The following is a 14,195-nucleotide window of genomic DNA, read 5'->3' as shown; positions in this document are numbered from 1 at the left end:
TTTGAAAACACGTCTACACAACAATTAGAATTTTTGAAAATCTTTCATATCTTTTATGTTTTCACATATTGCTAGAGCTAGCTAAATATGATTTTTAGAAGATTCTAGGTATATTCTTACGAGCTCTAATATCTTTATTTCAAATTTACTTTTAAAATCTATCTCTACGATTGTTTATCAGAGTTTTAGAGTAATAGAGATATTTTTCATTGTTTAAAGACCTGATCAAGTATTTACGAAACTTTTTAACCTAAAATAGGACTATCTTTAAAGCTAATTCAAACTAGGGCAGGTAGATAATTTTAGTATAAGAGTTCATAGTGTGAGATGTTGGGTTTCGTTGTTAGATAAGAAAATCAGATTACAACATTATTGCAGGGAGGTAAAAAGTAGGACTGAGCATTCAGTTTTTTTAAAACATCGGTTTGGTTTTTCGGTTTTATAGACATAAGGAATTGACTGGTTTATTAGAAAATGCAAATCGATTAGTTCGGTTTTGATTTTTTTTTACTTTGGTTTTTTGGTAAAATTGAACACCAAACTTATAATAAGAAGGTTACAATGCAGCGTGTCGGAGAGAAAATCTCCGGCCGGGTGGCGGAATGCACCCGCCCTAAATCCTAAGATGAGGAGGCGCCTAAGCGTTTTGTTTGTCTGCTAAGTGATGAACGAACACAAGAACACACAAGGGTTTAGAGTGGTTCGGGCCGCCGGAGCGTAATACCCTACTCCATTGTGTGATGTATTGAGCTTGAGAGCTTGTAAGAACTTGTGAGCGTCTAAGTGTGTCTAAGTCTGAGTGAGCTTGAGTTGTAACGTTGCGTGCCTCCCTTTTGATAGCTGAAGGGGGGCACGTACAAGGGTGCTGAGCCCCGACATGCGGGCCCAGAGACATAACGGATGTAATACTTGGAGCAACTAATGCTGGTCGCCAGTGCAATCTCCTTGTGCCCTGATATCCGTGGTCTGCGTAGCATTGGCGTGCAGCGGAAGCTTCCCTGGCTACGTACGAGTGATGATGAGCATAGTGTATGCCGCAGCACGGGTGTACTGTCCGCCACCGGAGTGAACGGGCACGCCGCCTGCAGGATGGCCTGGACGCCTCCCGTTAGCAGAGAGGACAGAGCTCATTTAATGCTGAGGCGGCACATCGCTTATCAGTGGAGTAGACGGGGCGCATTTAATGTTGAGGCGGCACATCACCTGCCAATTTGACAGGCGGCGCGCCTCACCCGTAATAAATGCGCGCGGCCCAGAGGCCTTACGTCCGACTCTGCCCGTTGGCTTACGTCACAGGCGGCTGGCCACGTGGCAGCGTCGGGTCTCCGCCTGAGCGGGGAGCAGGGACGTACGCAATATGGTCCGGACACGTGTTGGACTCGGACCCCCGCCTGGCCTTGATTAAGGTCCGGATAGTCCTTCTCTTAGAATCCCGGGACCTTGTTGTGAGCGGCCTGGGCCCCACACATGGAGGTCCGGGACCCGTCTCGGGGGTCCGGTCTGTACTTCGTGGAGGTCCTGGACCCTGCCCGGAGGTTTAGGCTGTGTATCCAGGGTTCCGGCACTTTCCCGTCTCGGGGGTCCGGTATGTACTTCGTGGAGGTCCTGGACCCTGCCCGGAGGTTCAGGCTGTGTATCCAGGGGTCCGGCACTTTCCCGTGTGGGTCCGGACCCACTGTTGACACCATGGAGTATATTGTCTTTCTTGGCCACGTGGTGGCCCTAGAGCCGTCCACGTGGTGGGGTCATGTGTTGTTCGTCACGCGACTAAAGATAGCCGCATGGACACCGCACCTTCATACTGTAGTAACGGGTACCCCCATTTCCAGGGTAGTGACAGTGGCCCCCGGGCCTGCCTCAGGGGAGGATACGAGCCTACAGGTGGGGCCAAAGCTGGATTGTCGATTGGTGTGTTTGCTTCCATGCGCTCGCTGGCGTAATTACTACCAGTCCGCCCTCGGTCACGCCAACTGCCACGCCTGTCCTCGCGGCTGACTTACCCGTGACCTCCGCACTTGATGCTTTTGCTGGGCCACGCGCGGGGTGCCTCGATACTGCTGCATTGGTTTTGAAAATTTTTTGTCTTCTGCGGAGGCCCCGAGGAGGCGCGGTACTGGCGCGAGCGGCGGTTCGACTTCTCTACACCCAGGAACCGGCGCCATGGAGGATGACTTGTGGGCCCGGGCCCCCGTGTCAGAGACTGGGTTGTTGGTTTCGGCGGAGGTGAAGAGGCGCACTACCGTAGACGGTGGCGTGCTCCTTACGCGGCGGTTCGCCCTCTCCACACATGGAGACCGACACCCAAGGAGTATGACTCGTGGGCCCGGGCCCCCGTGTCAGAGGCTGGGCCGCTGCTTTCGGTGGAGATGAAGAGGCGCACTACCGCAGGCGGTGGCGTGCTCCTCACGCGGCGGTTGCCTCCTCTGCACACGGAGACCGACACCCAAGGAGTATGACTCGTGGGCCCGGGCCCCCGTGTCAGAGGCTGGGCCGGTGCTTTCGGCGGAGATGAAGAGGCGCACTACCGCAGGCGGTGGCATGCTCCTCACGTGGTGGTTTGCCTCATCTGCAGACGAAGGCCGACGCCCAAGGAGTATGACTCGTGGGCCTGGGCCCCTGTGTTAGAGGCTGGGCCACTGCTTTCGGCGGAGATGAAGAAGCGCACTACCGCAGACGGTGGCGTGCTCCTCACGCGGCGGTTCACCTTCCCCACACACGGAGGCCGACGCCCAAGGAGTATGACTCGTGGGCCCGGGCCCCCGTGCCAGAGGCTGGGTCACCCTGGCGCGCATCGGGCGAGATCTTCTGCGGCGTCTCGGGGCGTCAGTGGGAGAATCCTTCTTTAAAAAGGGGATTCCCCCGAGTGTGGTAGCCATCCTCATCACTCGCAGCACCCTTTCGCTCTTGAGTTCTCCGCGATCTTCTGCCGTTGTAGCCGTCATGGCTTTGCTAGGCCCTCCCGAGCGCCTCCAGTCCGAGGTGGCACTCAGCTTGGTGTGTAACCTGCTCAGATGGGGTGTGCCGGCGTTCGCCGGAAGGATCTGTGCTGGCGCCTTTCCTCACGGTGATCTTGCTGCGGGAGAGTTCGTGCTCTCCGTCTCCAACCTCCCCAGCGGGCTGGTGCTGTTGATTTCGTCTTTCTTCGTGCTGCTGCTGGAGGAGCTTGGCCTCCAACCTCAGCACCTCACGTCGTGCTTCATCCTTCAGGTGGCCATCATCGCCTACCTCTGCAAGGTGTTCGTAGGGGCGACGCTTCTTCCCGCTTCTTCCTCCAGCATTCAGAGGAAAGGATGTTCACCAGCCTTGTGAAGGTGGACAGCGGGCTAAGCTGCGGCTCCATCCCCCGCGCGAGCTTCAACTCCATGGAGTGGGAAGCGAGCCGTGCTGTGGCTCCATCTCTCGCGCCTCCATCTCTTTGGCTTTGATGGCCTCGGTGCTGCCTCCAACGATGACCGCTGGCCTGGCTGCTGAAGACGCCACCCAGGAGGTCGTACAAGACGTCGTGGAGATGGCGGTTGCGCGCTTCTAGCGCGACCCTACTGATGTCGAGTAGGTCATACCTGTAGATATAAGGCTAGGGCCCCGCTTGAAGGCGGATGTAATAACTTTGTTTTTGTAAGGTACTTTTTGAGTACTATTTATCGAGCAGTATTAGCACTTATCTGCATACTATTTGTCACTGTTGTGTGTGGCGTTGCCGACTCCTCCCTGGTACCTGCCCCCCTGGGATGTAGGCTCGACGTGTCGAGACTGGATACCAGCATACCTAAAAGAGTTGGGAACGGCCCCCAGGAGGCAGCCTCGACTAGGACCTGGACCTGAACACAGCTTCGACTAGGGAGCGTTAGTAGTACACCCATAGGACCCATCGTCTAACATTAGCCATCCTTTGATACATGCACGAGACCTACAGGTTTTAGTCTGGGAAGCTAAGTTGTGTGCCCGGACCCCCTGGACCGCGGTTCCAAATACTAGGATACCCGTCGCAGAGTGGTGGAGCGTGCAGGCTTACGGCACGGGACCAGGCTAAGCGGCTACACGGCTTCGGACCACCCCAGGAGACAAGTATCCATTCTCTAGAGCCGGACCCCAGGTTGTCGGACCCACAGGACTATAGCTCCAAATACTAGGGTGCCCGTCACAGAGTGGTGGAGTGTGCAGGCTTTGGGTATGGAACCAGGCTAAGCGGCTACACTGCTCCGGACCACCCTATGGAACGAGCTCCTGTTCTTTAGAACCGGACCCCAGGCTACCGGACCCCCTGCTTTCGTAGGGTGGTCCTAAACTGCAGGCCTGGCTACTCAATTTGGATGTCATCATGCCAGGACAGATGGGAACTGTACGGGTGGGTTAGGTAAAAAATAATATTCAGAAACTGCAGGATAAAACCATGGAGGCAGGAGTATAAAACTGTCATAGGAGCACATCTGAGGGTGTATATCTTCTCTTTATAACTCGACATGCATGGGTGCAGGCCAACAGGCCGGGCTTATGAGGGCGGACCTCACCGGGCTGGCGTACACGTATGCACAACCTAGTTACAAAAGGGAGAAAAACTCAGCCCCTCAGACTTGCTCCTATGGATAGGTCTTATAGAGATGCTCCAGGGGTTAGGAAGAGGTACTCCAGCTATAGCAAGGTGGTCACCCCCGGGTCGGTACATTTCCGTCACCTTGAAGGGTCCTTCCTAGCTGGGGGAGAGTTTACAGGACCCTTCTCGGTTCAGTACTCGCCATAGGGCTAGGTCCCGACCCTGGGTTCCCTACTATGCACGAACCGTTAGTAGCGCCTGGGCGACTAGTTGCAATGTGCATTTTAGGTCGCTGCTTGCCATCTGCGTTCGTCGATGGAGTCCACATCCTTACGCTGTGGCCGCTCCTGCATAGACTTATCAAAAGACTAGACCCGTGGTGAGTCCATAAGGGTTTCTGAGGGAAGGCAGGCTTCAGCCCCGTAGACCAGGGAGTACGGGGTCCCCATGGCGGTCCGTCTAGCTGTCGTCACTGGAGACGGAGCCTCCGGCGAAAACATCCTTCAGGCCCCCTCGGGTGACTGATACCCGAGGTCCGGTTCTCCCGCAGCCACATCGCCGCTGTCGACCCTTTCCTTGACAGGCCGGTGACGAGGAGGGAAGTCATCCTTGGTGGTCTGCTCGCGCCGTTCGCTAACGCGCTTCGCGAGTTCGATGATCTTGCGACACTCCACGGTGCTATGGCGACTATTGGGGTGTACAGGGCATGAGCCGCTGTTACCCTTCTGCGGCCGCGGGCGCTTGTTGCGCTCGTTTCGGCCCCCAGTCGCGGCTGCGACGACCGGAGCAGCAGACGGTGGCCTCTCGGAGCCGCGGTTCTTCTTCTTTTTCTTTTTGCCGTCCTGAGAGACGTCACCCGAGCCACCCGTCTGGGCGACCCCGGTCTGTGGTGCCAAGTGCCATGCACGGCCCTCGGCAGCCCTGGTGCATTTGTCGGCCAGAGCAAAAAGCATGGTGACAGTTTCCACGTCATGCGTGGCCAACTTCTCCAGCATTTTTTCATCACGCACCCCCTGGCGGAAGGCGGTGATGATGGAAGCGTCGGAGATACGGTATATAGTCCCTCGTACCCTAGTGAAGCGGGAGATGAAGGTCCGGAGAGTTTCCCCGGGCTCCTGCCTCACTGCATGGAGGTGAGCCTCCACGCCATGCCGCTGATAAGCACTGGCGAAGTTCGATGCGAACCGCGCGCAGAGCTCTTCCCAGGAGTATATTGATCCTGGGGTAAGATTCATGAGCCAAGTCCGGGCAGGGCCAGACAAGGCAACATGAAAATATGTTGCCATTACGGCGGTGTCTCCACCCTCTGTCGTAATGGCGGTGACGTACACCTGCAAGAATTTCGACGGGTTGGTCGTACCGTCGTACTTTTCCAGCAGGTGTGGCCGGAACTTGGGTGGCCAGGTCGCCGCGCGGAGATGATCCGCGAGCGTGGCGCAGCCCATGCCGGCCAATGGGACACCCGCCTGGATCCGGGCACCCGCTGGGGTCTGCGGTGCTACCGCAACAAAATCTTGATTGAGGTTGTGACCCTCGATGTTTCATCGGCACTCCCGCGCCCTCTCCAGGGAGACCCGGGCATCCTCTCCTGCACGCCTACGGTTGAGCTCTGCACGAAGGTCGTCGGTCAGTGCACCCCTCACCGAGGGTGAGCGCACAGACGTCATCGCCTCATATTGGCACCGGGATGACCGCGGCCTCGACCTGGTCGAGCCGGAGTGCGCCATGCCGAGCAGTCGGTCGACGTCGTCACGCCACTGCTTCATGGCCCCTGGTGAGGCCGTGGAGCTTGGGGGTGGCGCAGCAACTCCCTGGCCACAGACAACACCCCCGGAGCCGCCCTTGACAGAGTCCGGGATGTTTGCGCGGCTGTATGCTGCTGCGCAACGTGCACAGCAGCAGTACTCGGCACTGGGCGGTTGGGAACCTGTGTCGTGGAAGAAGCAGCTTCTTCCTCCACCAGAAAATCTACCGAAGTCTCGGCGCGGTGCTCAATGATTTGCACCATCATGCTGAGCAAGAAAACAAGCAAAAACCTAAAGCCTAAGCCCCTACCTGGCGCGCCAAATGTCGGAGAGGAAATCTCCGGCCGGGTGGCGGAATGCACCCGCCCTAAATCCTAAGATGAGGAGGGGCCTAAGCGTTTTGCATGTCTGCTAAGTGATGGACGAACACAAGAACACACAAGGGTTTAGAGTGGTTCAGGCCGCCGGAGCGTAATACCCTACTCCACTGTGTGATGTATTGAGCTTGAGAGCTTGTAAGAACTTGTGAGCGTCTAAGTGTGTCTAAGTCTAAGTGAGCTTGAGTTGTAACGTTGCGTGCCTCCCCTTTTATAGCTGAAGGGGGGCACGTACAAGGGTGCTGAGCCCCGACATGCGGGTCCAGGGACATAACCGATGTAATACTTGGAGCAACTAATGCTGGTCGCCAGTGCAATCTCCTTGTGCCCTGATATCCGCGGTCTACGTAGCATTGGCGTGCAGCGGAAGCTTCCCTGGCTACGTACGAGTGATGATGAGCACAGCGTATGCCGCAGCACGGGCGTACTGTCCGCCACCGGAGTGGACGGGCACGCCGCCTGCAGGATGGCCTGGACGCCTCCCGTCAGCAGAGAAGACAGGGCTCATTTAATGTTGAGGCAGCACAACGCTTGTCAGTGGAGTAGACGGGGCGTATTTAATGCTGAGGCGGCACATCACCTGCCAGTTTGACAGGCGGCACGCCTCACCTGTAATAAATGTGCGCGGCCCAGAGGCCTTACGTCCGACTCCGCCCGTTGGCTTACGTCACAGGCGGCTGGCCACGTGGCAGCGTCGGGTCTCCGCCTGAGCGGGGAGCAGGGACGTACGCAATATGGTCCGAACACGTGTTGGCCCCGGACCCCCGCCTAGCCTTGATTAAGGTCTGGGTACTCCTTCTCTTAGAATTCTGGGACCTTGTTGTGAGCGGCCTGGGCCCCACACAGGGAGGTCCGGGACCCGTCTTGGGGGTCCGGTCTGTACTTCGTGGAGGTCCTGGACCCTGCCCGGAGGTTCAGGCTGTGTATCCAGGGGTCCGACACTTTCACGTGGGGGTCCGGACCCACTGTTGACACCATGGAGTATATTGTCTTTCTTGGCCACGTGGCGGCCCTGGAGCCGTCCACGTGGTGGGGTCATGTGTTGTTCGTCACGCGACTAAATATAGCAGCATGGACACCGCACCTTCATACTGTAGTAACGGGTACCTCATTTCCAGGGTACTGACACAGCTCATACAAGAAGTTTACATGATAGATTACACACAATTTTAAAAAGTAAAAAATATATAGACACGAGGATTTAGAGATATATCATACATCACATAGAAGTAAGTAGAGAACAATTTCATTGCAGCACACATTTATATCATATAATTAAATAGTCGAATTTCAAAATTGTAAAGTCTAGTATTTCGGTTCAGTATATGGTGAAAATCGTTAAGATACTAAACATCGAACTTCATAGATGCAAAAGACGAATCAAACTACCAAAAAATGTTATTTCAGATTAGTTAAGTTCGATTTGTTTTGGTTTGGTTTGGTTTGGTTTATGGTAAAAAAATACCCTCCCCTAATAAAAAGGGACCTTTTCTTCGTAAAACTAAGTTGATATGATCATGCCATACCCTGGCCCAAATTATCTACCAAGTAAATTTAATAGATTAGAGTTAGCAAAGCACCTCTTTGACTACATGACCATATGTCGATCCATGGCGGCTTAGAGCAGGAACCATACGTAAGCAATAGAAATTGAATATATGCGTACATAAATTGTTTCTTCGAATATGTTCTATGTAGGTACATCAATTCTATTTGTTGATTTCTATAAATAGATGATGGTAATGATGATGATGATGCATATAAAAAACTAACGATATTTCGTGAGATTTTTTAGTGATATCTTATGTGAAAATACATATGAAATATGAGACTCCTCAATATTAGTTCAAAGGAAGCTATGGTGTCATCCTCGAATGAAAGAAAAGTCATTTACTTCAAATTTATTTAAACTTCACTTAAGTTATAAGATGTCATAGTACAAAGGTGGATAGAAATCTCATTACCAGAGGTGTCATAAGTGCTGAATTGATCTTCACAAATTTCTTAGACACCCCACAAAAATCATACCTTTTTTTGATGTTGTCCTATTTTCCTTCCCCACCAAAATTTTCTTTTCCCCCAACTAAAAAATTACTTGGCATTTCTAAGCTAACCCGAGAAATTGCCGAGCATCTTGTCTCTGTTGGAAACTATAGTTCAACCAGAATTTCCCTCCCTTCTATGCAAAAGTTTGAGTCTATTATTCACAATTAGGGTTTTTATCCTCCGTTTGATTGTTTGCGTAAGAACCGCCACCCCGCCCTAGGAATTCTAGGCCAGATGGCTAGAATTTCTGGTGCGGTGGGGGAGGGGGTATCACCATGCTCCAACTATCAACAGAGGCTTGGCTGACATTTGGGTGGCCAACACCTCTCTCACTTATTCATTCACTCTCTTGCCAACTTGAGGACATGCTCTCTCTCTCTCTCTCTCTCTCTCTCTCTCTCTCAAACTCCCAGAATATCCCACTCTTACTTAGATCCCCATCTTTGTGAGTGAGATTTGAGTGAGCTCTTCATTGAATTCGACTCTAGAGGTAAGATCTATCTCTTGAGCAATTGTGGCACCCATTGGTGAATTGATTTTTATTCCATTACTCTTTGGTTCTTGGAACCCTAGCTGGCTAGGTTTTGCCAGATGATGCCCTTGATTCATGCTTGCAAAAGACGCCCAGAAAGTTTGTATTACCCTTTTATTCTAGTGGAAATCCTAGCTTGATATTTGTGGTCACTTAGGAAAGAGGGTAGTTGAAAGAGGCTCTAAGGACCTCTGTGGTCGCCTCAACAACGGGAACTAGGCACCACTTTGTGGCATGACTGAATCTCATGATAAATCTTTATTCTCCAAGTGATTGTGACAATGTGACTTGTGATTGCTTTATTTGCTACAGATCATTCAGTGTACACTGAAGACTACATTCCTCTGTGGGTAAATGCTGCTTGGTGCCCATCACTTCATGGTCACCAGATGCTGGACAGCAGCCAGAACCATGTTTCAGGCTGGCACTGTCCAACCGACAGCCAGGACCGTAGGCACAGCTCACTGCTCCCTTTCAAATTCTAAAACCGCAAAGCATCAGCATCCAGAGTGTGATGGCCAGCTCGCTGTTGCATACGCTGCCAATATCAGCTCTCCTTGTCACACACAGATGCAACCCAGAGGAAACAAACATCAATGGATCTCCATTAACAAGATGTTTTATTTGCTATATCTGTTGGGTACAACATGGCATTTGCCTAAATGATTTTACTATATGGACAGGAAATACTTCTACAGTACAAATGCAGTCAGAAGGGGAAAAAATCAGGGGAAGTAGTAGATAAACAGGAGAAACCACACTGCTCAATCAGCCTTGGTCTGCTGTGCTTGGTTGAGCTTAACCGGGCGCGCCTCGAGACCACCTCCCTTGCGGGTCTCCAGAGTGTAAGGCATGTATGTTCCAAGGATCTTGTCCCACATGACAAAGAAGGGCTGAGAGAAGTTGTACTTGTTGCCGTAGAGCTGATGGTGGATGTCATGGTAAGCGCTGTTGTTGCTGAAGAATACATGGAGGATGTTCCCAGGAAGCCACAGACCACAGTGGTCGTCGACGGTCTTGATGGTCGCGAACGAGAAGAAGAATATGCCAGTCCTTGGGGTCATGCCAGAGATGAGGAACGAGAGCGCGCCACCGATGGTGTCCAGGATGAGTCCCTCCAGGGGGTGGTTGTACAGAGCTCCAAAAGCGTAGGGGACGACAAGAGTGTGGTGCTTAGAGTGGACGTGCTTGTACAAGAACTTGTTGATGTGCATGTATCTGTGCATGAAATACTGCCATGTGTCCATGACAAACATTGCAACGATAAATTGCAACGCCAATACCAGAGCCGGAGGTTGCTTCCTCACAGCCCCATTCTCATCACCAAGAACCTGCAGTTTCAGGAAATTTCATGGTTGTAAGTCCAGTTTTCACAGGTGAAATTTCAAAGTCAAGTCCACAAGCAGCATCTAGAACCAATGTTGGTCAAAACTAGGAGGAGGAAGTTCTACAATGTTATTAATAAATACAGTGCACTAGGTCAAACTTTAGTGGCTTGTAAATTTCAATGCCATCAACTCAGTTTACTTTTATAATCACTCCAAGTAACAGTCCAAGTGCCGATGTGAAATTAAACGAAGCTACTTAATAGGAACAATTAAGCTCGAGACAAGTTCAGGTCCTTAGTTAATCTCAGCCATTCCTTCTGAATCTACCGATTCTCCCTCCATCAATTACCATGACAAAAAATACAAGAAACCTAAGAAATTCATCAAGCAAAGGATATATGTGAAAAGGTCAATCGATTCGGATCCACAACTGCTTGCTTTGCTGTTGAAACAAACCAAAACCATCTTTTGTAAACAGCAGCCTACTTACCAAATTCACCGTCTAGAAAATAACTAACAAAATACCAGTAGTCCAGTACCAAATACTAATCACACACTTTTTTTGGCAGTTAGATGTTGGAAAGAGTGATTACCGTGAAGAGAAGAAGGGAGACAGCGATTTGAAACGCCTGCTGAACAAGGACGCCCCTGACGACCGTCGACCTGGAAACGATGTTCTTGGCCTCCTCCTCCCCCTTGGGATGGAGCCTGTAGTCGTCCATCCCGAGCCCGTCCAGGACGACGTAGAGCCCCGAGTAGAGCCAGTACACCGCAATCGGCACGAAGGTGCCCAGCAGCTCGTCGGAGACCGCAAATGCCATCGCCACTTGAGCGCGCCCTGCGACCGTCAGCAGGCGCGCGAGCACCGAGACGTTAGCCAGCGGCTGATTAGGCTAGCTAAACGAATGATAGAACAGACGAATCTTGAACCCAATCGACCGCAATGTCATCGCATTACGACCGAAGAGGCGAACGCTAACAGGAGATACGCCGCAAATGCGCAGAGGATTCCCCATGCCAGTGACCTCGCGAAAGCAATTCGCAGAGGAGAACGCGACGAATCAGGGCGGATCTCGTTCTTACCAGGAAAGACGACGAAGAAGCTTAGCCTCCGGCGGTTCCTTCTCCTGGCTCTGTGTCTGTGTCCTGTCCCGAACAGGGCAAGAAAGAAGCGCCTTTTTGCCGGATTGCGTTGCCTCTGCTCCGAGATGGATGAAATGGGATGGGATGAGTTGGCCGCCTAGTCCGGCGAGTACTTATAGCTGGGCAGCAAGCGCAATGTTTGTGGTCTGTGAGAAGACCGGCGAGATTTTTACTTGTCTCCGGTCACCTTGGCTGGGCAGGCTGGCTGGCTTCAGTTCCGTCCAGGCGTGAGGGGGGGGGGGGGGGACGAGGAGGAGAGAACTGGAGAAGGCTGAAGGCTAGTCGCGCACACCGCACGCCTCTGCGCGTTGCTGTTTGCCTGTTTTGACTATTTCGGAAGCGTCTTTTCGGCGGACCGGAGCCGCACTCGTGCTTGGCTGCTGGTTTCACCAAGATGTCATACTTTTAAAAGGCGGTCAATATTATCTAAAAACTATATGTTTACTTCATTAAAAAAATATCTCAACATGTAACGATTACATTGTACAAGTAAAGAAAGTAGCAAAAAAAACTATTTAAAAATGTAAGTATTATAAGTATACTTAATTTGGAATAAAGTTAGTAGTCCGTTGCTGCTGCTACCTGCATGCTGGTGGTGGTCAATGGAGCTGGGCGGTTGAAGTGGTCGCTGCTGAAGTGCTGATACAAGGTCTAACCCTAGCAGCGATAAGAAAATGGAACCTGTGCTGGGCACACAGGATTGCAGGATTTGAGAACGGATTCTCTGCAGTCTGCACGACCCACGGGCCAGGGGATGCACATGCGTCGCTTCGCAAAATATTCCTGAGGAAGAAAAAAAAAAGTTTAAACCTGCTGTTGGAACTTATATAAAAATGTGTAAATCTTCTTTGCAAAAAAAGATAAAATTAAATTAAAGTTCGGATGTTTGAACTGTTGCAGCATCAATTTAGATAAAAATACTATAAAACCCGTAGAAATCGGTACGGATTAAAGTTAAACGAACAGGCTATCTGCTAGTAAAATATTGCCACTAATAAATAGCATACATACGAAAAAAAGAAATGTAATGGTAGGAAGACTTGGAGTTTCATAAAGTTCTCGTTGCACTAGATGTACTTTTTAAAACTATTTTTATGAAAAAAAACACGTTTTTTAATAGGAAATCTTTCTTAGGGAAAAAAAGAGTACATGACAGAGCTACAGAATGACGGTTGGGCGTATTCTGAACATTCGTTTTTTTTAGTTCGTGAAGACCGACTCGGCCACCTTGTTTTCGCAAAACTTCCGTCTCTAGGCACTTGAACATTCTTTCGTCAAGCTAGCTTGTTTGTTTGGGCTTTTTGGAGCCTGTGACTACCAAAAGCTGCTGCGAATTGTCAAACGCTTAGCTTTTCAGTCAGCTTCTACAAAATTCGTTTAGGTAAAAATCATTCAAAATCAACATAAACACATAATCGGTTGAGTCGTTGCAATAGTAGGAATCCGTCACTTTCTACATCCTGAGTCCTATGGACACCTTTATCTTCCTCCGCGCATAATTCTAATGATACTCAGATTCTCTACACAGTCAGATTCTTCCTACAGCTAGATTCTCAGAAAAGCTGGTCAGAAAAAAGCTGAACGAAACAGATCCAGAATTCTCTGTGCAGCTGCATGGATATCTTTGGATACGAAATACTTTGATACATACTAGTGTAAGTACAATTGTATACTATTTGGCATACGGGCTTCAGTTTGCGCGTTGGATTTTTTTGCCAGCACGAGATGCATACCTTGTTCCCTTTTTTAAAAAATAAATAAAAATAAAGTAGACGCAGATATAGTAGTGAGTGCGAATCAGTGCTGTGCATACTGGTCAACTTCTGTACGTGTTCAGAAAATAATTGCATCGCTTCGTATGTTGAAAAATAGTCCCGCCCGGTGTTCTGTGTTTGTTTTTATAAATCAGAAGTCTTCGAGGAGGCTGGGAGCTGAATTTGGTGAAATATGGGGGGATAGAAACGGAACACACATGGATTAATCTAATCATACTGTAGAAAGGCGACCTGGAAAAGGAAATGAAATATCCAAAAGCCATCCATTCTAGACCCGTACGGCGACCGGAAGGCTTGAGCGCTTGACCAGATGGCCCGGCCCTCGTCTCTTGACCTACGTGCTCGTTCTCCTGGTGCTCACCGTTGGTCAGCAATGGCGTAGTTAAATATTGCAAGAAAATGTACTGAAACAAGACAACAGAGGGTCTACCGTCTGACTGTTTCAATCTGTTGCAGCTACGTACAGGTGCTAATATTTCAAATTAGACGTCTTGGCTTCAGGAGTATTTGTTTAGAATTATAATCTGATGTCCAACAGATTTTAAAGTTCAAATTTTGTTGGATTATATAATCTGGACAGATTATAATCCCCAATATGCACACTTACACCAACCAGTAAACAGACGCGGTGCATGAAGCATGGCAATATGTAAACCTCCATTCACAAAATGAAACGAGCTTCAAGCATAGCAAGAGAGATGCAGCAGCATAAATACAT

General features: G+C 50.4%; 1 protein-coding gene across 1 annotated transcript; it reads right to left on the bottom strand.

Moving 5' to 3' along the window:
* Nucleotides 1–9,816: 9,816 nt before the first annotated feature.
* On the bottom strand, nucleotides 9,817–11,885 carry LOC100282881 (protein SUR2). Its single transcript, NM_001155787.2, has 3 exons — nucleotides 11,643–11,885; nucleotides 11,153–11,397; nucleotides 9,817–10,562 (listed from the first exon to the last, which is right to left on the bottom strand). Exons 2-3 carry the CDS (start codon nucleotides 11,378–11,380, stop codon nucleotides 9,996–9,998), a joined length of 795 nt encoding a protein of 264 aa, NP_001149259.2. The 5' UTR covers nucleotides 11,381–11,397; nucleotides 11,643–11,885; the 3' UTR covers nucleotides 9,817–9,995.
* Between the last annotated feature and the right edge of the window lie 2,310 nt (nucleotides 11,886–14,195).

Source organism: Zea mays, chromosome 9 (genome assembly GCF_902167145.1).
Source record: "Zea mays cultivar B73 chromosome 9, Zm-B73-REFERENCE-NAM-5.0, whole genome shotgun sequence".
In the NCBI taxonomy this organism is placed as follows: domain Eukaryota; kingdom Viridiplantae; phylum Streptophyta; class Magnoliopsida; order Poales; family Poaceae; genus Zea; species Zea mays.
This window is presented reverse-complemented; position numbering and strand designations above follow the sequence as displayed.

Coding starts and splice junctions, on each gene's coding strand:
- LOC100282881 (NM_001155787.2), bottom strand. CDS start 11,380: ATGGCATTTGCGGTCTCCGACGAGCTGCTGGGCACCTTCGTGCCGATT. Junction 10,563..11,152: donor TCTCCCTTCTTCTCTTCACG/GTAATCACTCTT, acceptor CTGAAACTGCAG/GTTCTTGGTGATGAGAATGG.